We start from the raw sequence: 27221 nt of genomic DNA, 5'->3' as shown, positions 1-27221 counted from the left end.
TCAGGCCTAGAAGACTCCCTGAAATCCTCTGCATGAGGATGAGAAATTCGATGACAGAAGGAAGCGCTACCTGCTCCTCTGTCCTCATCCTTTGGGAGCCCACTCTTTACTTAATGAGAAGCTATCTGAAGACTTTGGCCTGCTCGAGGAAACCAGTTTCCCACTGTGACTGGAGACGGGCCTCCAGGTAATCTGATGATACATACCAAGACTGACAGCAACTTCATCCAGGGAGATGGTTGTTTTCTCAGTTGACAAGGGGTAACTTGGATAGCGAGCTAGAAACTTCTGGCATAGGAGTCCTAGACTTTTCTGTTTTCTGCTTGGCCTCTGCTTTTCAAATTCATCCACAGCACTGTCCCCAACAACATCAAGCTGCAAAGGGCAGACAAAAGGGAAAGGAGAGATGTCACCGAAATTGCATGTGGAGAAATTGCATGAAAAATGCAGAAGAAATGCATGGACTAATGAGTTATTGGCAAACCTGGGGGGACATCCCAGTCCACAGCATTCTAGATTCTGGTTAAAATATATTCATTACCTAATCCAATTTTCTTAACATTTTATTGGTTGTTTTCTTTGGACTGATTTTTTCCTCCTTTGAAACTTGAGGGTGAGTCTATTGGTTAAAAGCTTAAAAAAATGAAAAATAGTCATTTACAGCTTGCTACACCCTTGCTATGAATGTGCTCACTAGACCTATAGATCGGCATCACCGGGAGCTTGCCCCATCCCAGACCTGATGTATCAGAATTTAGGTCCTGGGTAATTCCTATTGACATAAAATTCTGAGATTCACTGGCCTGCATTGCGTCACCAATGTGTTTTATTTTTTACAACTGACCAAGGTTCAAGGAACTGAACAAGGGCAGCTAAGTCTTACTCCTCTTTATTCTTTTTGTAAGGATACTAACGTGGTGTCCTTGTCTCAGTAACCCACATTTGAGAAAGGCTCAGTTCAAGCCGCAAAAGTAAAAGGCTTTTCTTTTTTATTATTTTTTTAATGTTTTTATTTTTTTTTTGAGACAGAGACAGAGCATGAGGAGGGGAGGGGCAGAGAGAGAGGGAGACACAGAATCTGAAACAGGCTTCAGGCCCTGAGCTGTCAGCACAGAGCCCGACAAGGGGCTCGAACTCATGGACCATGAGATCATGACCCGAGCTGAAGTCGGACGCTCAACTGACTGAGCCACCCAGGCGCCCCAGTAAAAAAGGCTTTTCAACGAACTGATTCAAGGAAGAAAGTGGTATGATTATCTCAATGGGCTTCAGAAAAAAGCATTTGATAAATTTAACACCCATTCATGATTTTTAAAAATGCTCTTAGAAAACCAGAAATGGAGAATTTCTTTAATAAAGTGTACCCATAAAAACCCAACTGCAAACACATGTCTTAATGGAAAAATCTTGGAAGTATTCCCTTAAAATCTGGAAAATGATAAGGATGCCCATTATTACTGTTCCTCTTCTATATCATATTGAAGATCCTAGCCAGTGCCTGAGGACAAGAAAAAGAAACTGAGGCACAGGGATTAGAAAAGAAGAAGCAAAACTTTCACTTTGCAGAAGATGATTGTTTATATAAAAAACTCAAAAGTATCTCAAATTATTTAAAATAATAAGTGAATTTAACAAAGTAGCTATAAAGGCAGATTTAAAAAGAGATTTAAAAAATCAGCTGTGGGGCGCCTGGGTGGCTCAGTCGGTTAAGGGTCCGACTTCAGCTCAGGTCATGATCTCATGGTTTGTGAGATCGAGCCCTGCATTGGGCTCCGTGCTGAGCATGGAGTGTGCGTAGGATTCTCTCTCTCCCCCTCTCTCTGCCTGCCCCTCCTCCACTCGTGTATGTGCATGCACACACTCTCTCTCAAAATAAACATTAAAAAAATCCAATCTAAAGTATATATGGAGGAACAAAAGGCAAAGAATAGCCCACACACTCTGAAGCAAAAATGAGAGTCTTGCTTTACCTGATATCAAGGCTTATTACCATATGGTATTGGTGTAGGTATGCATAAATTGGCCAATGGAACAGAAGAGAGCCAAGAAACAGATACATACATGAAAAGAACTTTGACATACCACAGAGATAGCAATGACCACTTGGGAGAGCAGGAGGGACTGAATAAATAGTGCAGGGACAATTGATTATAATATACAACATGAAAAAACACAAGCAGTAAGTTGAAATGTAACACACAGAGCTGATAAAGGTATTTCAAGAACATACAATAAACTCCTACAAACCAATATGGAAAAATGAATAATAAACATCAGCAAAGAACATGCACAAACACTTCACAGAAAAGGGAAAAAACAACATGGTGGCCAGTAAACATGTCGAAAGAGGCTGAGCCTCATGAGTAACCAAGGAAAAGCAAGTGAATATCACAATAATACACAATTGTACACCCATTCGATTGGCAGAAATTAATAAATTTCACAGTGTCAAGTGTCAGAGAAGTGGATCAATAAATGTTCGTACATTATTGGTGGATGAGAACAGCACTTGGGAAAGCAATTACTTTGTGCATATTTGCATATCCAATGACCTAATCATTTCACTACTAGATGTGTACCCTAGAACAGTAGTTCTCAAATTTTTTGGTCATAGAATCCTTTCATATTCCTAAAAATTACTGAGGAATATCTTCTTTAAATTGATTTTTTACTACCTTTTGATAGAATATTTGGTCATATAAAATATACTTACCATGTACATAATATCTTTAATGCCCCAAACCAGAACAATACTATTAATTTACATCTGCCTACCGCACAGAGTAACCTTTCTCCTAAATTTGCATGTATCATTTCATGGCCATTTTCAAATAATCCTATCACATATGGATATATTCCTATATAAAATATTGCTTAGGTTTTGTTTGGTTTGGGTTTTCAGCGTTTGTAAAATTGAAACTAGTAGATAGTCTTCTGAAACTTGCTCCTTTCAATCAACATACGTCTTTATGATTCATCCACGTTCTTGCATGTAGCTATGATTTTCTCTCATTGTCACTGCTGTTTGATATTCCACTGTATAAATATACCACAATTTAGTTATCCATTCTCCTACTCATAGCCTTGTGTGTTGTTTCCAGTGTGCACTAACAGGAACTGTGCTGCTATGATATTCTTGTTCGTGTCTCTTGGTGTATACACACAGGAGTTTCTCTGGAGTGGTGGTTCTCAAAGTATGGTCTGATTTGTATTTAGTTACATGGAAAAATCTATTAGTTAGCTCTGTCACTGCAATGAAGTATACCAGATTCACTTCATTTTGTTCTATTAATTTCATGTTGTAATTCAGGATATCTTTTTCTCTTCTTTTTCAATTTCTTCATTTTGGTAATTTTTATAGCATAAAAAGTCTACCAAAAGGAGGAAAAAATAGAAGAGAAATAACATTCAAATCTGTAACTTTTCTTAGCAAGCCTGGGAAAAGGTTTAATGGGAGAGTGAAAATTATTGACCATTGATTTTTTTTTTCTTTAAAGTATAGATATGCTGCTTATTCAATAGCTCTGGTTCTCCATGGGACAGATAATTTAAAGATGATTTACCTTTAAGGCCCCAAACCAAAGACTTCAACATATATAAAAACAATGAAATTTCCAAAGTCTAAAATAAACTGCTACCCTCAAAATCAGAGAAAAATTATAATTCACAGCAGCATTAAAAAAAGCCCAAACTTTTTTATTAAATCAAAATTATGAAACAGTTCTGCTTTAAAAATTATCATTTTTAAATGTGTACTGGGAGTAGTCAAGGGAGTAGCATATAGAAGAGAAAAAAATACATTCATTATGAAAAAAATAAGACACAGAGTGAGAATTCCATTTCAGCTAGAAGTAAGATATTAAGTTTTGGCATATTTTGATATCTGTAAACAGCAGGGATTTGTGGATGAAAGATACCGCCTGCCTAAAAGTATTTTACCATTATAGACATCTGACATGCCATTAAAAAAAAAAAAAAAAGAAGAGAGGAAGACATTAAGTTTAATACCGCCTTTGGCTCAATGGTAACTGAAAAACTGAGAATCCTATGACTTTTAAGTTGTTAAGTAAAGAGTTTAAAATTCTATAAAGCCTGGGGTGCCTAGGTTGCTCCGTCGGCTAAGACTCTGACTCTTGGTTTTGGCTCAGGTCATGGTCTTGTGGTTTCACGGGTTTGAGCCCCACATCGGCCCCATGTTGACAGCGCAGAACCTGCTTGGGATTCTCTCTCTCCCTTTTTCTCTGCCCCTCCCCACTCACACTGTCTCTGTCTCCCTCAAAATAAATAAACTTAAAAAAAATTTTCTATAAAGCCTGAGACGCACAGCCTGTTTACCTGCAGAGAGTCTGTAAAGGCATCATCCTTGTTTTCAATGGGTCTGAACAGTCCCTTTTTCTTCTCCCGGTCTCTTATGTCAGGGCTGGCAGCACTAATGAGCATCTTCAGGTTAGCTGTGGGCGTCCATGGTTCTGCCTGCTGTCTGTCAACAAGCTTAACTGGAGTAATGGGGTTTCTTTCTGGAGTGAAAATTTTTTGCTTTGATAAATCAATTGGTTCATTTTTTATTGGAGTCTTCGGGGCCATCCTTGAGAGATCAACAAATATATTTTCCTATTTAAAAAAAAGAGACCTTTTAGTAAGAAAGAGAAAGGGCAGGTATAAGCTAAGAGCATTTTGTTCCCATGATTCATCGAGACATGAAAATACAAAGAGACCATATATTCACCGCTGAAAAATACCAGGCTGGGACTAATGAAAATAGACTGAAGGATTCATGGAATCCAACAGTGGTTCAGTGAGAACATGATTATCATCTACTGCTTTTAAATACACTTCTCATGGCAGCTCTGGGAAAGAAGTTGAGTGTATGTACCCCTGGTAGATGCTTGTAATTGTTGGGGATGATAATAAGGGCAAATGTGGGCTGAGTCCATACTGCTTCTCCATTTACGAGTTTGCACTAACTAGTGCAGTACAGTTATGCTTTTGTAGTTCAGTGTTCACTGGTGCTAATTTAGAAATTTGTAGCAGGACCAACCAATGGAAAAGTATCCAACAAAATGCCACATTTCAAACCAACCTGGAAGGGCTGTTATTCCCTTAGAGCAGTACTTCTCAAACTATCCACGGTGAAGGGCCAGCAGGGTTTTTTATTTCCAAACTCCCACATACTGATATGTAGTTTCACTTCACAGGACTTATATGCATTTTCCACCACCTGTAACTCTCCATGTGAGTTTGTCACTCAAACAACCTACAGCCTGTTCACTAGGAAGAGACCACTGATCATGGGCTTAGATGCCACAGGGGGCAAGATCAAATTGTTACAGAGCTTTCTAAGTGCCTGCCTTTCAAATTCTGGTCTTAATTTTTTACGGTTTAGCAATAGTTTGTGGGCTAGCACCCGTCCCCAGATCACACTTTGAGTAGACCGCCTTAGATAATTATAAGAAAAGAGCAGTGATGGGTCCATTATGTCCCTTAGTCCACTTTGAAAAAGGACTAAGTGAATGGAAGCCACATTTGGAAATACCAAGTAATGAAAACAAGTTTCTTTCCCCTAAAATAAGGACTCATCATTCAAAAACGGAAAGATTCTGTTCTTTCTGTAACAGAATTCACCTCCAAGCAATTGCATTTTACATAATGATGAAGGTGGATGAGCTAAAGGTTTGTCCTATAGCTTTTCCTATATATGTAGCATCCTATATATGCTTTTCCTATAGGAAAATATATATATATATTCCATATATATATGCTTTTCCTATATATGTAGCATCCTGTAGCTACTGTGCGCTTGGATTTCCGCTAAGCAGTCCTTTAAGAAAGGTGCTTTCCCACCAATGAGCAACATATGAAGAGAGGAAAAGAAGATTGGGAGCCCCTGGAGTCTGTGTTGGGGGGCGGGGGCGGCATCTCTTGTTCCTTGGATCAGCAAAAGCTGCTGGCTGGCCATGGTGAGGTTTTGCCCCGGTGTCACTGGGGTGGGGGGAGAGGAGGGAATGGGATGGGGGGGATGGTTTCCCACCACGCAGCAGAAACAGCCAGCCTGGAGCACTGCATCTACCCATATCTCTTAACACATCCATACTAATGTGCAGTTCTGGTGAAGTCTTCTACAAGGGAATTCTGAGGGGAAAGTATTAAGTGTTTACTATGGACCACACCCCATTTTATGTACTTTACATATATTAACACCTCATCCAATCCTGTGACCTAGGTACTATTATTTTTCCAGTCTACAGATGAAGAAACTGAGGCACAGAGAGGTTAAATAACTTGCCTGGGGTCACATACAACCTTCATTCAGTATAAAAGTTACTGGTATGCAAGAAACAGCTGACAGCAGAAGTTTCTGAAATCTTGCATCTAGAAGTGAGCTTATCGTGGGTGCAAACTTTTGTTGGATTAACAAAAGGTACTGAGCAGGCCACTGATCCCCACTGGCACTATGGAGAGGCAGTATGGGGAAGTAGTTATGCACGCAGGCTCTTGGGCCAGCTTACCTGTCTCTGCTGCTTATCAGTGTGGGCAAGCTGCTTGTCTCACTATATTCTAATTCTCTCAACTGAAAATGAAGTCCATAAAAATACCAACCTCAAGGGTTATTAGAGTAGTTCCTGGCATATATTGAGCCCTCAGTAAAACCTAGCTGTTACCTGTTCCCCTCTTTCCCATTCTTTGTTACCGTCCATTCTGGCACTCAGAGCTAATACAACAACACAATGCGTCATATTGCTATTTAACTTCCTAGGTGCGTGTCTTGACTCATTAATGTGACTGTGCACTTATGGAGGTCAGGAATCAAGTTCCATATGGCTCATTCCTCATAGTTTTTTTGGCACAGTGCCTTGCCCCTTATGGGTGCTGACAGAACACTGTGCCTTGATTATCTCATTTTCCAAAAAGTATCCCTGTGATAGAGGGTGTGGGCCAGCCTCACTGAGGTTACAGAGATGCACACTCCTTCTGTGCTCCCTCTAGCGGACCTACCTATTCTCAAAGGAGTAATGAGCTCCTACTTTTGCCCTATGAAGGAACTATTTAGATGGATTATTTCCTTCAACACTTTGATATATTTTTACTACAGTTTAATACATAAAGTTGGAGGGGAATTAGGTTACCTGCGAGGTTATGATTGTACACACCTCTACATCAAGAGAAAAAAGAATGCCAAGCAAATTTTTATGCTGAGATCTCAGATGGGCAGAAAGTCAACTGTAATCTAAAGTCAACTGCTTCATCTGTCTGTCTAGCCTGTAGTCCTAACACTGTATAAGTGGAAAGGAAGTTAGAATGAGACTGGAAACCTGGTTTTTGTCTCCGCTCTGGGTCTTTTTGATACTGGACAAATTGTTCTGTCTAGGCCCAAGTTTCCTTATCAAAAAAATAAGGGGTTCCAACTAAAGAATCTATCTCTACAACTTTCCAACCAGACTCTCCAGCTGTGTGGTGGACACAGGGATGTGCTGAGATCTCTTCAGGAATGAATGACTCATCTCCCCTGATGCTAGAAGCCCTTCACCAGTCTGAGAGGGCAGAGTCCTCCAGAATCATAACTTCCCAGGGAGACCCGGACTGTCCTCGATGCCAATAGAGGTAGCGCTGACGTGTAAAAGCCTAGCCAGGCTTGCCCCCACTCAGGATGACTCTGAGGGGTCATTCTAGAACTCCTAGTTGGGTAAACTCCAGACTTCCCCTGAGACTGTCTCAGATCCGCTTCTCCCTCTGTCTAGTTCTGCTGCCTTCCCTTCCTACCCACAGACGTGGCTCCCCAGAGCACCCCTAACAAGCCTCCAGCACGTTACCTCCATGTCCGATCTGCCTGTCGGTAAATCTAAGTGCAACACCCTGGAAGTAGCTTCTTCGATTAGAGAGGGCCTGGAGAAATGTAACCCTGAAACAGGCTCTCCAATTCTCATATGCAAATGGACACAACATAGCCTCGCTTATCTGCCATAGAGGTGCTGTGAGGATGGGCTCAGATAATGAAGGTGAAGGCAGTTTGTCACCTGAGTGCTATACAAATATTTGTTATGAATTATACCAGTACTTCGACTCTGCTGTATGCCGCCAAAGAAAAGCTGTGTAATTATAAGATCTTGGTTCCCGTCTTGCTTGGGTCTCAGATATAGCTTTGATCACGTTACCTCAAATAATATGTGCAGATATCAGCCTTGTTGGGGCCCTTGGCAATATTTTGCCAACTGCTTTTCCAGTTCTATCTCATGCATTATTCTACCTTGTGCCCAAACAGTGCACTTGCTTTTCTTCAAACCTGCCCTGCACCATTACTTTGTCTTTAATGCTACTGGTGAAGCTTTGCCCCTTGAAACTCGACCTATGGTTTAAGGCTCACTGCAAAGATGACATGTTAGGAAGCGTCTCTTTCTAGCTTTTGACTAACAAACTCTCCTTCTCTTCAGAGCACACTTTCTAGAATGAGTAATCCACACCAAGGGCTTTCCTCTGCCCGTCTCCCAGGGGTTCCCACTGGTCTCATCTAGGTCGCCTCTCACTTGCCAAATGAACAGTAAAACACCTCATTTGACCTCACTGTACAGGTTGAGACTGTTGACTATTCTTGCTCTATGAAACATGCAGCCCTTTGGAAACAGCATATTTTTTCTCTTGGTTCTCTCCCTACTTCTCAGTCTCCTTCGTTGGTTCCTCGTTTTCTACTCTTAGAACCTCAGCTCTCCACTCCTCTCTGTTCGCTCTCTCTGGGACAGTTCACTCATCCTCATGTACAGGGCTTTAAAACCAACCTGAATGTTGACAGTTCCCAAGTTTGTATCTGGCTAGGACCTTTCATGAATTCCAAAGTCAGGCAACCAGTGCCTCCTGCACACATTTATCTACCTGTAATCACACAGGTACAGATACATAGCTCAAACTGACCTTCCCTTCTCTCTCAATCACTCCTAAAAATGATGAATGACCTTCAAAGAAAACTTGTGCCCACTAAGTCTGGGCACTGTCCCCAAATGTACTGCTCATTGCTACTTCTTACCAGTTGCCTCCCTCTCCACTTGCCTAAGTCTTTTTTTTTTTTTTAATTTTTTTTTCAACGTTTTTATTTATTTTTGGGACAGAGAGAGACAGAGCATGAACGGGGGAGGGGCAGAGAGAGAGGGAGACACAGAATCGGAAACAGACTCCAGGCTCCGAGCCATCAGCCCAGAGCCTGACGCGGGGCTCGAACTCACGGACCGTGAGATCGTGACCTGGCTGAAGTCGGACGCTTAACCGACTGCGCCACCCAGGCGCCCCTCCACTTGCCTAAGTCTTAACATTCATCCCTTCAAGCCCTTGTTCAGGTTTATCTCCTTCACAGAGCACCCCGGTAGCTCAATCCTTATTGCTTGCCCCTGCATGCCAAACCATCCATTTTCTTCTTTTGTCCTCCCCAAATGCTCTGTAAACAACTTAAGAGGAGAGTCTTGTTTATTACCTCACAACTGGGCTCAGGAAATGTGGGTAATGAAACTGAAAACTGTACACTTAAAAAAAAATTCCTCCGTAAGTAGCAAGAAGATGCATGCATCATACAGTACTTCTAGCTCTTGACCAATGTGTAGAAAGTCAAGAAAGAGAAATCCTCTAAATGCCAGCTGACCCACAAAACACTGTGCCAGGCATCTCTCAGAGGCTTTCAAGCAACAATTCAACACCATCAGCTTCTGGCCATTCTGAGTATCTTGAACATTTCTAGAACACCTGCACCTCACATTATTTCCTCTGCCTACAATGTCTGTTCTGCTCACTCCTGTTTTTCTGTAGGCTGAACGTCCTCAGGCATGGAGACATGGTTAGCCCAGATGTTACCTGCTCTGTGAAGCTTCCCAAATCTCCCGGGATTCCCTGTGAATGTATTTCCTCTTCTGTTATTTTGCCAAACATTTTGTTCCCACTTCTGTGATGGCACTTGGCAAATGATAGTACAGTTGGGTAGTTTTATCTTTGCGTTGTCACTGAGTACAGTGTGAACAGTATGTGTTGCTGGGTACTTTACAAACACCTAAAGAGGGAGGTGCTATTTATTAGCTCCAATTTATGGAAGAAAAAAATAAGCCTAGAGAGGTTAGGAAACTTAAACCACTGTATCTCAGCACCTGGAATATAAATATTTATTGAGTGACTGAATAAATATATTAGTTCGAGGTTATGGAGCTAATAAATGGCAGAGCAGGAAATCAAACCCAGATCTCTGTTACTGCAAATCCCACGTTCTCGCCATCCCTAGAAATCCTCCTTTGTTTACTACACAGCAATGTGAAAAGGAGACGAAAGCTCCACCTAGGCTCTGGGCAGAAGCACTATTCTCATTCCTTGCCTTCTCTTTGAGAGGTGAAATAATCCCTGCTCATACAATCCATTTCAAACATTTTAACCACTTTTCCAACCTCTTTGTGGAGTCATTTGAATTATTGTCCACACCTATTAAAATGGGAAATTTCATTTGCAAACAGTACTCACTGATACCAACCAGAGTAGAATGCCCTTGTGGAAGGCACTTGATAAAAAAAAATCACTGACCCAGAAGGAAAGAAGTAGACGCTAACTCAGGCTTTATATAAATGCATACACATTCCTTCAAAGCTATTCCATCCAAATTATAAAGGAAAACAAAAAGTTTTGCTCTGAAAATCCCAAAGCCAAAACTCTCAATATACATTTTAAAGTCTGGGCATTTCCATCCTCATATGGCTTAGGTTCATTTTTAGAAAGTCCTCTTGAAAACAACAATGTTTTGGTATCCTTCTTTTCCTAACAAAAAAATTTTGAAGGCTAGGAAAAAAAAAAAAACACTACAAAACATACAGTTGCACACCTATCCAAAATTAATGGTTGTCAAGTATTTTCAAAGGTCCACATAAGAGGTGCTTTGCAACCAGACAGTTTCATTGTTGATGGCAAGTCTAAAAATAAAGACAAGGAGCCTAGAGAAGTGCAATGCCCAAGTAAGTTGCTATGCTCAGATTTGTATTCAAAGTTTCTGTTATATATTTGGCTTCTGCCTAAAAATGCTTAGACATTCACTAACAAGCTATTACACCTTTTCCGTAGGGCACTAGCTGGTGAGTGCAGCTGTGCCGATGTGGGGATGGTGACAGTTTAGACATTACAATGGCCACTTCGTTATGGGTCTTGAAGACACAACCATGGTCTTAAAAGTCACAAGGGGTGCAGAAAGAGAGAGAAAGGCTCAGTACAGAACCAGGAGCAGCACTGTAAAATATTCAGAGTATGCTAGTGGGCTAAGTCATTTTATCTCCCTATATATGGGTGGCACAGGTCTTAATTTTGGGTGAATGGAATAGTCGCTAGGAGAGGGTTCATTGGTATGAAGAACACTTCACAGCACTTTAAATAGCCAGTATTTACAATGTACAGTCTATATTCCAGGACCCAAGGGGTAACGTTCCTGCACAGCATGAGCTAATCCACTCTTGACAACTGTAAGTATAAATTTTTGGTTGCAGTGTCCAGCACATTTTCGATTCATATAAATTGGTTTCAACATTACATCTAACAGCCTCTTTCTACTGCGCAGTGAGTGAGAAACTCAACAATAATGGTTTGGATGCCTCCATTTTTAAAAAAGTATATTTCTATAACGATCGTCAACATTATTATGTTTATAAGACAAATACAAGTGCCATGTCGAAATACTTCATTGAATTAGAAATGACCATCTTAAATATGTTAGAGCATAAGGTATTTAAGCACACTTACCTTTTGTGCATTTTCCCCATCTTCAATTGCAAAATCTAGTCTGGGCTGCCTGGGGTTGATCAGGTCTTTTAATGTTAAACAATTTACCTCCATCTGTAATGCACAATTACATTAGAAAATGATTTTACAATTGGATGTTTTCTCCTCCAACAAAAATATTTATTACTTGCTCGTGAACATGAACTTCCCCTCTCTAAACTCATCCTGGGAATTTCCAGGAGTGCAGCCACCCTCAACTCTAAAACGCACATGAATAACACGAACACTTAAAGTGTGTTTGATAATTACTAAAAACCTGAGAAGGCAAAAAATCGACAAAACTGGTAATCGTTTATGAAAAGCAACAGCACAAAACAAAGTTACCAAGTCAGAAGAGTGTAGGGCAAATCTGTCAGAAAGCACAGGGTCTCCTAGGTCAGTTAATTTTGGCGCAAAGAACTGGGAGGAATTCGGCTTTGAGGGGGTTTTGAATCAGGGGGGAGGGAAACCTGATCGTTAGACCAAACCCACTCAGCTCTTAACGCAGCCCCTTCCCAGGCCTCCAAGCAGACCCCAAGGATAAACTCTTCCAATGAACCCCCCAGATCGTGAGGAACAACAAGTCCCCTCTACTGCCTCACGGGAGGGAGAGCTGGAGCCAGGACACCCCACACGCTCTTGGTCCGGCGGCAGAAATGACTGGATCCCCACCAGCCAGGGAGGCTGGCAGCCTGGGCGGGAGGTGGGGGGGGGTCCCCTTTTACCCCAATTCCCGCCTCCACGCAGCGCTTAGGGCCGCACGCTACTTACTCCCACTTTGAGAAGGAGGTTTCCTGCCTCTGTGGGGACCTTTCACGATCCCACACCCGCGAGGGACCAGCGGGGAGAGGAGATCAGCAGGCGGGCGGCGACATCGGGCGGGGAAAGCGAGGCGCGCAGATCCCCGCTCCGAGCGCCCTGAGCTGGCGGGGACCCCGCGGTGTCAGGGCAGCGCCAGCGCTCCAGCCCCGGATCGCAATCCCCGCTAAAACACCTCCTCTGGCGCCTTGAGACCGAATTTGAGAATCAGCCAATCAGCGGCGGCCGGCGGGATGGCCCCGGCCAATCGCTCGGCGGCACGGCCCGGGCCCGCCGCCCCTCGGAGTCTTGGCGCTCCCGGCCGCGCGTTTAGCCCTCACCCGCCCAATTGTTACCGCCTCGGCCCCCTCCCCCTTCCGGGTACCTGGAAACCTCGGGCCCGGGAGCCAATTCCTGCCGGGGACTTGGGCCCGGGCGGCCGCGGGAAAGCCAAGGTGGGGGCGGCGCGGGGGCGGCGGGAGGAGGAGGGGAGCTCTTTTGTTATGCATAAAAGGCCCGCTCCTGTCCTTTCGGCTTGCCGCGCTGGGGGACCGCGGGCACAGCCAGGGGAGGGGAAAGCAGATGGAGTTTGGAAAAACGATATACACACTCTGGACGCTGCCGCCGCCACCCCCTCCCCGCAGCAACCTGCGCGGAAGCTAAGTTGTCCAGGCTTGTTGGGGCAAACTTCCTAACGCCGCACGCTGGTGTGGCACGTGAACCATAGTTACCACTCTATGCTGCGAGCAGATGGCACGCCAGTTAGTCCTGGAAACTAGACTGCAAGCACAACCAGCTGTTTTGGTTTTCTTTCTTTTCCTTTTCTTTCTTTTCCTTTCTTGTTAAGTCTGGAAGAGTTTTTTTGGTGTTCCTTTTTAAGAACATCGCCAATAATTAAGGGGGAAAAGACTTACCAAATAATTCTTTGCAACATGCACTAGCATTCCGGGAAGTAGTCGAGAAAATTTCCTCGACTTGCTGATTTGTATTAAGTGTTTCACTTCCTTCAACTTTAGTTTCTTATTTGAAATATGGATATTGATAGAGACAGCTGTGTGTGTATGTATGTGGTGTGTTTTACTAGATTAGTGCTTAGAACAGTTTTACATTTACAGGAAAATTGAGAAGATAGGACAGAGTGCCCATATATCCCGCACTCAGTTTTGCCTGTTTAACACCTTATATTTGTATAGTGTTTTTGTTGAAATTAATGAGCCAATAATGATAACTGAAGTCATTTCTTTATTCAGATTTCCTTAAATTACCTGTTTTTCTGTTCCAGGATACTGCATTATATTTAGTGTTCATGTCTCCTTAGGCTCCTCTTGGCCATGATATTTCTCATACTTTCCCGGTTTTTGCTGGCCCCCATGGTTTTGAGGAATAACTGGTAAGTCATTTTGTAGGATGTCCTGCTGTTGGTATTTGAGACATCCTTTTAAAAGCATGTCTACAGACACTTCCCAACAAATCATATACCTCCTTATCCTTTCCTGTCTAGTGCTCTGCTCTCCACTCCTCACCTCCCAAGCAGAATTTAGAATGCTCAATCAAGTCCTTCACTTTGTACTCTGTTTAGATTACTGATAAATACAGCCTAAAAATCACTGTTAGATGGTATCAAAGAGACACGCATGGAAACATTAAACATATAGGAAAATAACAACAGTAATAAAAATTTGACATTTTTATATGAGAAATGATATTTTGAACTGAAATCTATCTTCTAGGTAGAAGCATAAGGAGACAAGTATAAAGAATAAAATTCCATTCATTAAATTTACACTTGTATAGAAGCAGAAAATTTTGATTAGGAAATATTTTTTTTCCAACTGTATTAATTTGCTGTGGCTGCTGTGACAAATTACTACAACCTGGTTGATTTAGAAGAATAGAGATTCATTTTCTCACAGTTCTGGGGGCAGAAGTCTGAGATTAGGGTATTGGCTGAGCCACATTCCCTCTGGGGCTCTAAAGGAGAATCTGTTCTTTGCCTCTTCCAGCTTCTGGTGACTATAAGCAATCTTTGATATTTGGCTGCCTCACTTGGTTCTCTGCCTCCGTGGTTACATTGCCTGCTCCCCTTCTATCTGTTAAATCTCTATTGTGTATCTCTCATAAGGACACTTGTTACTGAATGTAGGTCCCACCTATATTCAGGATGGTTTCCCCTTTAGGTCCTTAACTTAATTACATCTGCAAAGACCTTTTTTCCCATATAAGGTAACATTCATGGGTTCCACAGATTAGGACGTGGATATTCCTTTTGGGGACCACCATCTCCACTTTCAAATGATTAAAGTCTATTCATTTCTCTGATATTTTAAAATAATAATGGTGTCTCTTTGAGGTTAGGCAGTTTTATGTTACAGACCTTTTCCTAGCATTTTCAGTGTTTTTTCTATCTATGTTTCAAATGTAGCCACTATTCAGAACAAGAATAACTCAACATATAGCTTCAGACTCTTGCATTGCTTGCTTAAAGAGTGATCTTAAATTTGGAGGGAAACTGGAAAATGAGTGTTCGATGGGCAAATTCGGAGACATTCCTCTAATACACTTACTTTGCTGCCTTCAGGTCCCAGAGTTTGTAAATGTTCTGTCAATCTCTCAGTTACTCAGTGGACACTGATGGTGGCTGGGAACTTGGGTGGGGCATCAAGAAGAGTCCTTGCATGTGGCTTCTCAGTGTAGCTTGATCTTCCTTACAGCATGGTGGCTAAGGCAGTTGGACTTCTTTTAGGAGCTCAGGACTCCACCATGAGTACCCAAGTCCACAAAGTGGAAATTGTACTGCCTTTCATGATGTAACCTTAGACCTAAGGTAGCATCAATTCTGCTGTATCTTTTGGATGAAGCAGTCAAAGATCCACCCATATTTGATAGGAAAGGACATATACCCTACCCTTCCTTTTTTTTTTTTTGGTTTCAAGTTTTTATTTAAGTTCTAGTTAGTTAACTTATAGTATAATATTGGTTTCAGGGACAGATTCATCACTTACATATAACACCCAGTGCTCATCACAAGTATCCTCCTTAATGCCCATTACCCATTTAGCCCATCCCTTGCCCACCTCCCCTCCAGCAATCCTGTTTGTTCTCTATAGTTAATAGTCTCTTATGGTTTGCCTCCCTCTCTCTCTCTTTTTTTCTTTCCTTCTCCTATGTTCATCTGTTTTGTTTCTTTAAAAAATTTTTATTTAAATGTTTATTTATTTTTGAGAGAGAAAAACAAAGTGTGAGTGGGCAAGGGGCAGAAAGAGAGGAAGACAGAATCGGGCTTCAGGCTCTGAGCTGTCAGCACAGAGCCCAATGCAGAGCTTGAACCCAGGAACCACGAGATCATGACCTGAACTGAAGTCGGATGCTTAACCAACTGAGCCATCCAGGCACCCCATCTGTTTTTTTTCTTAAATTCCACATATGAGTGAAATCATATGATATTTATCTTTCTCTAACTTATTTCACTTAGCATAATTTACTCAAGCTCCATCCATGTTGTTGCAAATGGCAAGATATCATTCTTTTTTTTTTTTTATGTTTATTAATTTTTGAGAGAGACAGAGACAGAATGTGAGTGGGTTAGGGGCAGAGAGAGAGGGAGACACAGAATCCGAAGCAGGCTCAGGCTCCGAGCTATCAGCACAGAGCCTGATGCAGGGCTTGAACTCACGAGCTGTGAGATCATGACCTGAGCCGAAGTCAGATGCTCAACCGACTGAGCCACCCTGGTGCCCCAAGATATCATTCTTTTTGGTGGCTAATATTCCATTGCATATATAACACCACATCTTCTTTATCAGTTCATCAGTTAGTGGACATTTGGGCTTTTTCCATAATTTGGCTATTGTTGATAATGCTGCTATAAACAGGGTGCATGCCCCTTCAAATCAGTATTTTTGTATCCTTTGGGCAAATACCTAGTGGTGTAATTGCTGGATCATAGGGTAGTTCTATTTTTAACTTTTTGAGGAAGCTCCATACTGTTTTCCAGAGTGGCTGCACCAGTTTTCATTCCCACCAACAGTTTAAGAGGGTTCCCCTCTCTCTGCATCCTCGCCAACATCTATTATTTCCTGTGATGTTAATTTTGGCCATTCTGACAGGTGTGAGGTGGTATCTTATTGTGGTTTGGATTTGTGTTTCTCTGAAGATGAGTGATGTTGAGCATCTTTTTCTTTTTTTTTTTAATTTTTTTTAATGTTTGTTTATTTTTGAGACAGAGAGAGACAGAGCATGAACGGGGGAGGGGCAGAGAGAGGGAGGGAGACACAGAATCGGAAGCAGGCTCCAGGCTCCGAGCCATCAGCCCAGAGCCCGACGCGGGGCTCGAACTCACGGACCGCGAGATTGTGACCTGAGCTGAAGTCGGACGCTCAACCGACTGAGCCACCCAGGCGCCCCGTTGAACATCTTTTCATGTGTTTGTTAGCCACAGATGTCTTTTTTTGAATAATGTCTGTCTTCTGCCCATTTCTTAACTGGATTATTTGTTTTTTTGGGGGGGGGTATTGAGTTTGATAAGTTCTTTATAGATTTTGGATACTAACCCTTTGTCAGATATGTCATTTGCAATTATCTTCTTCCATTCCATAGGTTGCCTTTTAGTTTTGTTGATTGTTTCCTTAGCTCTGCAGAAGCTTTTTGTCTTGATGAGGTCCCAATAGTTCATTTTCATTTTTGCTTTTGTTTCCCTTGTCTCCAGAGACCTGTCTAATAAGATGATGCTACGGCCGATGTCACAAAGATTGCTGCCTGTGTTCTTCTCTAGGTAAAGGTCTTTAAACACATTTAGGTCTTTCATCCATTTGAATTTTTTTTTGATACACCCTATGTTTCAATGGAAGAAGTGTCAAATGATTTGGGCTATATTTTAAAACTGGCACACCAGGTTTCATGCTGATTGAATTATTTTGCAATTCTACCTCTATAAACTCTGCCTGAAAGGTCCCTGACTTTGGAACAGTATTGTACTGCCCACATAGCAACAGTCACCAGGGCTCTGTATTGTGCTAGGGCTGTGGTTCTCAACGCTGTCTATGCTTTAGAATCCCATGGGGGGAGATTTTTTTAAAATACCAGTACCTGAATCCCACACCCAGAGATTTCTAGTTTACCTGATCTGGAATTGTGCTCGGGTGTTTTTTTCCAATGCCTAGTTTCTTGTGCCTTAGCATCATGCTGGTTGTATGCTTATTCATTGATTTTGGGGGATGCTTCCGACTCAGTGATTTCAGAAATGGACCCTCTTGTGCCATCAATGAAGAGAGGAAGATTTGGGCAGGTGGGTCACCCTCTGGCGTAGATGCAGAATTCAGAGGGTTGGGTCTTACTGGTTCATGGCTAAGTCACTGATTTTTGAAAGGAGTTGAGGTTGTAAATGAGAACTCATGGGTGAGGTAGAGAATGAGCAGCAAGGGTTGTGACCAAGAGAAAATACACTGATGACATGTGACATTCCTCTGTGCAAAGGAGGAAATCAAGCTTATCAAACTTGCAAATAGTCTTTTATCCCTTGAGGGTTGCAAATCCCAAGAGTTTTTACACTTTACAGTAAAAATACTTGGTAGTGAAATATTAATTCATGTCAGTCAGACAGGTTGAGTTGTCTAGTTAATATTTAAGCTTCCTCAGATATTTTCCTTTTCCTTTTTTAAAAAAAATTTTTAATGTTTATTTAATTTTGAGAGAGAGACAGAGTGTGAGCAGGGGAGGGGCAGAGAGAGGGAGACACAGAATCCGAAGCAGGCTCCAGGCTCTGAGTTGTCAGCATGGAGCCTGAGGCCGGGCTCATACCCACAAACCTTGAGATTGTGACCTGAGCCGAAGAAGTCTGATGCTTAACTGACTAAGCCACCCAGGTGCCCCAATATTTTCCTTTTCTTCCACTCCCTCAAACTCAGTCATCTGGGTGTAGCATCATCTGTTCTCAAAAGTTCAGTTACAGAGGGAATTAGAGGTTGACGTTTTCTCCACAAGGAGCAACAGAGGGACCTTGGCTTCACATCCTGGCAATTCTCAAGTCTCTTTTGAGTGTATCAATTTAGCAGTTCATAAACTGAGGGCTGTTCTTTTTTTTTTTAATATAATTTATTGTCAAATTAGTTTCCATACAACACCCAGTGCTCATCCCAACAAGTGCTCTCCTTCATGCCCATCACCCACTTTCCCCTCTCCCCCACCTCCCATCAACCCTCAGTTTGTTCTCAGTCCTTAAGAGTCTCTTATGGTTGCCTCCCTCTCTGTAACTTTTTTCCCCTCCCCCTCCCCCCTGGTCTTCTGTTAAGTTTCTCAGGATCCATATAGGAGTGAAAACATATGGTATCTGTCTTTCTCTGCCTGACTTATTTCACTTAGCATAACACATACCCTCCAGTTCCATCCACATTGCTGCAAGTGGCCAGATTTCATTCTTTCTCATTGCCAAGTAGTATTCCATTGTATATATAAACCACATCTTCTTATTCCATTGGTCAGTTGATGGACATTTGGGCTCTTTCCATAATTTGACTATTGTTAAAAGTGCTGCTATAAACATTGGGGTACAAGTGCCCCTATGCATCAGCACTCCTGTATCCCTTGGGTAAATTCCTAGCAGTGCTATTGCTGGGTCATAGGGTATATCTATTTTTAATTTTTTGAGGAACCTCCACACTGTTTTTAAAAATGGCCTTTGTCTGCAGCCATTCATGGGCCTAATACATTTGTTTCTCTAACTGCTAGAAAGTTCAAAGAATGCAGATTTATTCTTGGCTGACCATAAGCTATGTCAGGAGAGTAAGTCTATGATTGGTTCCTGCTCATAGCCTTAGCAACAACAACAACAACAAAAAGATCATATTAATACCAAAGGGCAGTTATGGCTCCCATCTCAAATTGCATCCAGATGTCCAGCTCTTCTAAGAGAGGTACCTAAGCTGTGATCACATGTCCCATAGGGAACAGAGGAATTCATTCTTTATAGATTTGTTGTCATCGTTAGCACTGTGGAGCAAGGTCATTTTCCTTAGTGATCATGTAATTTGTGTTCTCACTAAAGGAAAAGATAGTGTGTTTGGTGTGCATGCATGTGTATGTGTGTACCCATGTGTGCATGTTGAAGGCCAGGATGTGGAGAGGGTTTTGTGCTGTAACAAACATTCCAAACCACAACAGAGAGGATGAATTCCAAGCTGGGTTAGGTGTTTCTGGAAATGTGATAGTGGAGGGTGTATAACGGGCCACCCTTTACGTGGCACCACATCTATGCTGCCACTCTGGAAGGGTCATGGTGGACGGAACAGTAAAAATGGGAATTGACCACTGCCCTGGGATTGAGATTCTGGAGAAAATGGGGGACAAGCTTCACCTTAATTTCCAGAGCCTTATAGAAGGGAAGGAATTCACACTGAGGAGTAGAGAAACAGGTTCTAGCCCAGGCTTGGCCGGAACTTGCTGGGTAACCTGAAGCAGAAAAGTATTGCCTACCTGGGGCTCAGGTCTCTCTTTAAAGTGGTAGGATTAGGGTGCCACCTAACGTGGGTGGCCCAGTGAGTTGAACACCTGACTTCGGCTCGGGTCATGATCTCACAGTTCATGAGTTTGAGCCTCACATCGGACTACCTGCTGTCGGCATGGAGCCTGCTTCGTATCCTCTGTTTCTGTCTCTCTCTGCCCCTCTCTGGTGTGCTCACAGGCACAAACTCTTTAACAAATAAATGCACGTTAAAAAATATTAAGTGGTAGGAATGATTTGGAAAACCTCTGAACCTGCCAATTCGGTCATTCTAAATACTTAGTAGACACTTAGATTATCATCTTAAAACTACTCACTACTGAGTCCTTATCACTTAGTATGGATATATAAGAATATTACTGAAATAAATTTTTATTTCCATATTTAGTGAAACTGAACACCTCTTTCCTTATTACATTACATAATGTACATACATTAGTAAGGAGAATATTAAAAAAATATCAGGCCAAAGACTGACCTTTGTGACCTTTATTCTTCTAGGCTTAGAATTAAATGGCTGAATGTATTTATATACCTACCTAATATCATCATATTAATAACATTTATTCATTGTGATCCTTGGTAGGACCGCATGAAGATGTTTCCATTGTGCAGTGGAAAGAGGAGGTTGGGGTCGGAAGTGGTGGAAAGAAGGCTTGGGGTTAGCAGCTCAGGAACTAGAAACTTGTGCTTAAATACTACAGATATTGCCTTTCCTAACCCAGAACCATCTTATATGCAGAGCCTTTCACCTTGAAAAAACTAGACAATTAGAATATTGAACCCAAATGGAGATGTATTAGCCCAGGTCTTCTCTAAACAATCAGGGGGAAATGTTCGTGTACAAAGGTTAATGTATCGTCCACAAGAAGTCTCTGTTAAAATGCATACTGTTCCTGGAAAGAGTAATCATTTAACCAACATCGCCCACATAGCACATTAAGACGTCTTTCCTCAGTCTGTCCCTGGAGATGAAAATGGGGTTAATTTCTCTGTAATACTTCATGTAACACACTGGACCTTCTAGCTCCTTCAGAAACTCACCCCTGTCTCGCCAGTGAATTCCGAGAGTCCCTGGTCATACCTCCTCTCAAAACAGGTTCTTTAAATCTTCCCTGATACCCAAGGCCTCCCCTGCCATATGTTGGTTTCTTTCTGCCCTTATTAGTGATGCGTGACATAGGGTATCTCCAGGTAGCATGGCCACCTCTGGCAAGTAAAGCCGTTGGCACTCAGGTCAGGGATACTCTGTGATGACACTGTGCCCAGTGTCAAGGTGGTGCTGGCTGCAGCCACTGCCATCTCATGAAACCAGAACTGGCTCTTCACTGCTTTTAGTACCGGTGTTGCTGCTGCTACTGCTTCTGTGAGGTGCTACTACCATGGAGTACGAATGGGAGACGGCCTGGTTCCCCCTCGCACTCTCCTCCTACCCAGCAAAGTCCTATCAGGCCACTGCTTCTCTGTGCTGAAATATGGAGTCAGAGAACAATCTCTGTTGGTAGTTGCTTTTTACTTCTTATCCTTTTTCTAAGCATGGGGCCTAGGCTGGTGGCCAAATCTGGGTTGTAGACACTGTGTTGTACTCATAATTCCTTCCCTCCCACAGTAGCAGAGGCATTGTGATTGGACGAAAGTTTGGTCTCTTTCGATGAATATTTCCCAAAGTGCTCCTCTCTACTATTTACTTACAAACCAACATGGCCACTTCTTGGGCATATTCAGTAATGGCCTCACTACTCTCAAATGGGTGTATCTGTGGCTTAGAGAATAGGACCGCGAAGGTATAGGCCCCAAGAAGAAAGGGCTCAGGGTAGGCTTATTTGAGTGGTACAGATGTGAGTGGAATCAGGTAAGATTGGGGCAAGAGTTGTTCCTTCCTCCAGGAGGAAGGCTTGAATGGGAGGGGACCCCACATTCCTAACAGAGTTGGAGGAGATGTCTCCTGATAAACGGAGAAATATTCAGAAAAGAGTGCAGAAAACAGCAGCCTGCATGACCAACTTAATAAAATCGCTTGGGATTCCTGGATTATTATTCTTGTTAAAGATTTAAAAGATATGAATAAAATCTTCCCTGGTTATCTAGAGCATGACTATCAAATAAATTGGTGCTTCTGAGATGGTAGAACGGAAACTTCTGTGTTCTTATATTCAGCTGCAGACACCTATGGTACCATATCACACAGGGAGCTATAAGGCCCTACAAATTAAGACATATTCTTTTGATCTACAGTTTAATGACATACTTTTATTAAGTTTTCTTTCTCTCTAATCCAGATGTTCTCTGTTATAAAAGTGCCATCAAGCGTGATCCTGTTTTGGCCAAGGAAGGCCAAAAAATTATGTTTCTTCTGTTTAATGTTACTTTAAAAATTTTTTTTTCAACGTTTATTTATTTTTGGGACAGAGAGAGACAGAGCATGAACGGGGGAGGGGCAGAGAGAGAGGGAGACACAGAATCGGAAACAGGCTCCAGGCTCTGAGCCATCAGCCCAGAGCCTGACGCGGGGCTCAAACTCACGGACCACGAGATCGTGACCTGGCTGAAGTCGGACGCTTAACTGACTGTGCCACCCAGGCGCCCCATGTTTAATGTTACTTTTAACAGTTGTAGGTCCTTATCCACAAGAGAGCATAGTTTCTTTTACTTTATCTTATACTTTATGTAATTTAAGTAAGCAAAGTAACAATATTTTCCTATCCTTGTGTGTTTTGGTTTTTGCAAATAATATCTAAAGTTTTTTGCATTTATTTTCCCCCCTTAGACTTACGCCAGCATATAAATTGGTCTAATACCCTGTGTGTGCACGTGCACGTGTGTGTGTTTGTGTGTGTGTATGTAATTCCTCTTTATTTCAGTTATTCAACATTTTTTTGGCTGATGAAGTTAAATTTTGCCTGTCCTTTTGACTCAAGGAGGATTTCTTCCTACCTTCATACCCAGTTTTACTGGTTTTCTTATTGTTTAATTATGTTCCCAAGTGGCCACTTCTATTTTCTTAAGCTTGCTGAAATTTACTCTGGAAATATGTTTTTCCATTTTAATGATTTCTTTACCTGTCTCATGGTTGTTAAATATTTTATTGATGTTTGCAATCATCGTGACATGATGCTGGAGTATCCACTTAGGGTAATTTGTGTTTGCTCTTTTCCTAAACTTTTTGTAATCTTGCAATTTTTTTTATAATGAAAAATTTTGAAAATATTTTACCTTTGTCAGTGTCAACATAAACTGAGCAAAGTTGCTAGTTGAGGAAAAATACAGTTATGTAAATGATTTACGTTTTTTCCAGTGACTCTTCTAAAGGCATAAAAAAATGACAAACTCAGCCGAAGCATAACTGGGACATATGAGGAGAGGAAAGCCCACCATATTGCTTGTGGGGGATTCCGCGTGTGGCAACTATAGGGCTAAAATTAAAAATGTAAAAGCAGGAGGTAAATTACAATTTGCGCAATAGTAAGAATAATCTTGCTTTCACTATTTTCTAATGATTCTCTTGTTACACATGTAAAGAGAAAGTAAGAAAAACCTCTATATAGCCTGTGAGGCAAGCTTCACTGAATTTCATGGCTGTAAAACTGACATCTTCATAGTTTTCCTATTTAAAGTAGTAGCTGATTTTTGTTTGTTTGTTTGTTTGCTTGTTTTAGAAAATCACAGTTTGCTGTTTGAAGGAAACCAAAGTAACCTTGTCTCTCAGGCCAATGACCATCTCGTGGTTAATATTAAAGGTGGCACTGAAGATGCATGTACTTTAATAGCATTAAATCTCAGTGGGAAGTTCTTTATGGGGTGGGTAACTCAGAAAGCATCCATAAGACTTTCAGTTAGTTTCATTTACTTTGTACAAGTCAATTATTAATACCTATACCAAAACAATAATACTATTCCTTTTTCACTACCGAGGACATTAAGCACTTTATGAGCTGCTGGGATCCAATTTCTGGTCTTGGTGCATATGTAGTTCTCTGACTTGAGCCACCCAGAAGCATAAGCATCATTTATGCCTGAATTTCAGACAGGGAGCCTTTAGCACTACCTTAAAGGTTTATCCAGAATCCGAATACTGATTACCACCAAGTTTACAACCTCCTGATTCCAAACCACCTCCATCTCTCCCCTGGATTGTTTTCATATTCTCAGAGCTGATTACCCTATTTGTTGTTCCCCTGTAATTTGTTCCTAAGCACCAGATACAGTGATCCAAATTAAAATGTCAGATCATGTCCTCCTTCCTCTCCAAATACTGTAGTGGCTTTCCAACTCATTTCAGAGTAAAAGCTAAAATCTTCCCAGTAGCCTACAAGGTTTTAAGGATATGGCCTCTTTTTTACAACTCTGATCTTATCGCCTTCAATTTTCCCCCTTGTTTGCTTTGCTTCAGCCGTGCTCAGCTCCTTGCTAATCCTTGAACACGTTTGGTATTCTCCTGCCCAAGGGCCATGCGTTTACTGTTCTGTTCCTTCTGCCTGGGATGCTTTTCGTCTGGAGATGTACAGCTCTCTCTTTCACCTCTTTCAGGGGCACATTAATTAGGTTCATGTGAACTTATATAGCAAAGGAACTTTACAATTTCAGTGGTTTAATAAAACAGAAGTCAATCTCTCACTCATGTAATAGTCTGATAACGGTGTTCCTGGATGTCAGGTAGATTTCCTGTATGTGGCAACTCTGGGACCCAGGCTCCTTCCCTTTGTGTGCACGGTCTTTAGACAATCCCTGAGACCTCTGTTTCTCACTGGTGGAAGGAGAAACAGACAGTAGACAAGGCATGTATCACTTCTGCTCACATTCTCTTGAGACAATAGCTAGTTACTGGCTCTGCAGCACATTCCCAGTAAGAGCCTAACACTAGAGACAGAGAGTAACAACTCTTGAGGCAGCTAGCTATTTCTGCCATGGACTGCCTCCTGGCCACAAGTATCTGTGTGGCCTCCTTCCCAAAGGAGACAGCCCAAAGTTCCACCCCGGTGCTTCATCCAGAACACAGTCCAGGCACTCTGGGTAGTGTGTTCCTTTGGTTCAGAGACCTATGAATTCAAAGGCTAATTGTCTGCCCACCTCCCCCACAACAAACCTCACATAAAAAATATGAATCAAGAACAGGATAGCAATAGAAGCTCTTCTTTGGAAAAGGGCAGCTGAGAGATCCATAGCAGTAACTGGTTCACAGCAGTGGCGAACCCAACTGGATAGGCGTTACGAATGAATCCTCCCTACCCTCATGGTATAGGAAGTGCCTTCATTAGACTGTGGTTCTGCTTGATGGGAGGAACTTGCTTGTTCACTGTTTTCTATAGTTCTTGGCTCTGCCCTCTGGGGTGATTTTTCTTGCCCAGTATCCTTTCTGGCAATATCTGAGAGCAGCAGTAAAGAATCTGACTTCCTTAGAGCATGTACAGCTGTGTCCTGCCACTGGGCACTTGAGATCCCTAGGTGTGTCCAAGGGATCACACAAGCCTGTTTAGTCACAGGCTTTTTAAGACTCAGATCACTGTTCTTTGGAAACATTATTCCCATGATTTCTAGTCAGCTCCATGTGCCAGTAACCACATCCAAAGTTCTTTCTTGAAAATTATTCTTGGGGCGCCTGGGTGGTTCAGTCAGTTAAGCGTCTGGCTCTCAATTTTGGCTCAGGTCATGATCTCATGGTTCACAGGTTCAGGCGCAGCATCGGGCTCTGTGCTGACAGTGCGGAGACTGCTTGGGATTCTCTCCTTCTCTCTCTCTGTCCCTCCCCTGCTCATGCTCTCTCTCTCTCTCTCTCAAAATAAACATTAAAAAAAAATAAAAATAATTTATTCTTAGGCCTTCTCTATTTCTTTCCCTCCTTGCCTCTCTACTTATTTTTCTCTTAATTTCATGGGGTTAACTTGAGGCCCCCTTGAAGCAATAGGCTTGGTGGGAAGAGAATAAGTTACCCATGATCTCTGTTTTAGCCTTGAAAAGTTCTGCTTAACCAAAAACAACTTAATGGGCACTTTTGCTCAAAGCATTTCTGATGTTATCCCCTACTGCTTGGTATCTAGAAGCAGTCAGCTTTCCATACCATCAAGGCCCCAAACTCACCTTGATTTCTAGATTCTCTTCATTCTCTTTTATTTCTGCTTGCAGACCAGCCAATTCTTCCCTGAACACATTTTTAAAACAATTTTTGCACATTAAGCACTTTATGAGCTGCTGGGATCCAATTTCTGGTCTTGATGCATATGTAGTTCTCTGACTTGAGCCACCCAGAAGCATAAGCATCATTTATGCCTGAATTTCAGACAGGGAGCCTTTAGCACTACCTTAAAGGTTTATCCAGAATCCGAATAAAAGATGCTGAATGCTCCTCTCTGTACTTTTACTCTGTTCAGTACAGAGAGGAGCATTTAGCATCTTTTATGAACTGAATGGTGTCCCTCCAAATTCATATGTAGGAGCCCTAACCCTCAATGTGCCTGGATTTGGAGATGGGGACTTTAAGGAGGTAATTAAGGTAAAATGAGATAATAATGGTGGGAACCTAATCCAATAGGACCAGAAGAGGAAGAGACACCAGGAGTATGCATGCACAGACAAAAGACCATGCAAGGACACAAAGAAGGCAGCTATCTGAAAGCCAAGGAGCGAGGTCTTTCCAGAAACCAATCCTGCTGGGGCTGATCTTGGATTTCCGGTCTCCAGAACTGTGAGAAAATAATCTCCTGTTGTGTAAGCCACCCTGCCTGTGGTATTTTTTTATGGCAGCCTGAGCAGATGACTACAGCATCTGTTGGCATTCTTGTTGTTTTTTTTTTAATTACTGTAATGTTACAGGGTCACTGCTTGTACCTGTTCTGTCTCACAAGTGTGCACAGTTAAGAGTTCTATCAGCACATAACATGAGTCTCTGATTTCCAGCTCCTAATGTCTCTTTTGTGCTGCCTGTTACCTTATTCCCAAGCCAATTCTCTATATTTTAGTTTTTTATTTTCTACACCACTTCAAGGAATCAGTTTCTGCAAGATGAATCTCAAACCTTTGGGAGATTAACACAAAGGAAGTTTATTTTTCAGGTAATGATAACATGTGGGTGTTCCTGGTTGATGGGTGGCTGTCCTCCATACGGAGAATAGGGACGCACCTTCTTTCATCATCTATGCTCCACCATATTCTGGGCTTGCACTGTCCAACATGGTGC

At 42.0% G+C, this 27221-nt stretch overlaps 1 protein-coding gene and 1 long non-coding RNA gene across 3 annotated transcripts in view; one reads left to right on the top strand and one right to left on the bottom strand.

Moving 5' to 3' along the window:
- Positions 1-12728, bottom strand: part of E2F7 (E2F transcription factor 7) — a 40203-nt gene extending 27475 nt beyond the window's left edge. For both annotated transcript variants that reach the window (XM_025926958.2, XM_086712759.1), the window contains exons 1-4: positions 12529-12728; positions 11740-11832; positions 4336-4611; positions 207-375 (exon numbers count right to left, since the gene is read on the bottom strand). In XM_025926958.2, coding sequence (XP_025782743.1) covers positions 207-375; positions 4336-4611; positions 11740-11832 — 538 coding nt within the window. In that variant the 5' untranslated portion in view covers positions 12529-12728. The remainder of the gene's footprint in view (positions 1-206; positions 376-4335; positions 4612-11739; positions 11833-12528) is intronic.
- A 177-nt stretch (positions 12729-12905) lies between these two features.
- LOC147579026 (uncharacterized) lies at positions 12906-27006 on the top strand. Its single transcript, XR_015253474.1, has 4 exons — positions 12906-13010; positions 13838-13945; positions 17261-17326; positions 26577-27006. It is a non-coding gene; the product is annotated as an uncharacterized LOC147579026 (long non-coding RNA).
- Positions 27007-27221: the final 215 nt, after the last annotated feature.

Source organism: Puma concolor, chromosome B4 (genome assembly GCF_028749965.1).
Source record: "Puma concolor isolate L17-30 chromosome B4, mPumCon1.1.hap2, whole genome shotgun sequence".
NCBI lineage: Eukaryota > Metazoa > Chordata > Mammalia > Carnivora > Felidae > Puma > Puma concolor.
Note: the sequence above shows the minus strand (reverse complement) of the source record. Positions and strands in the feature narration are given on the sequence as shown.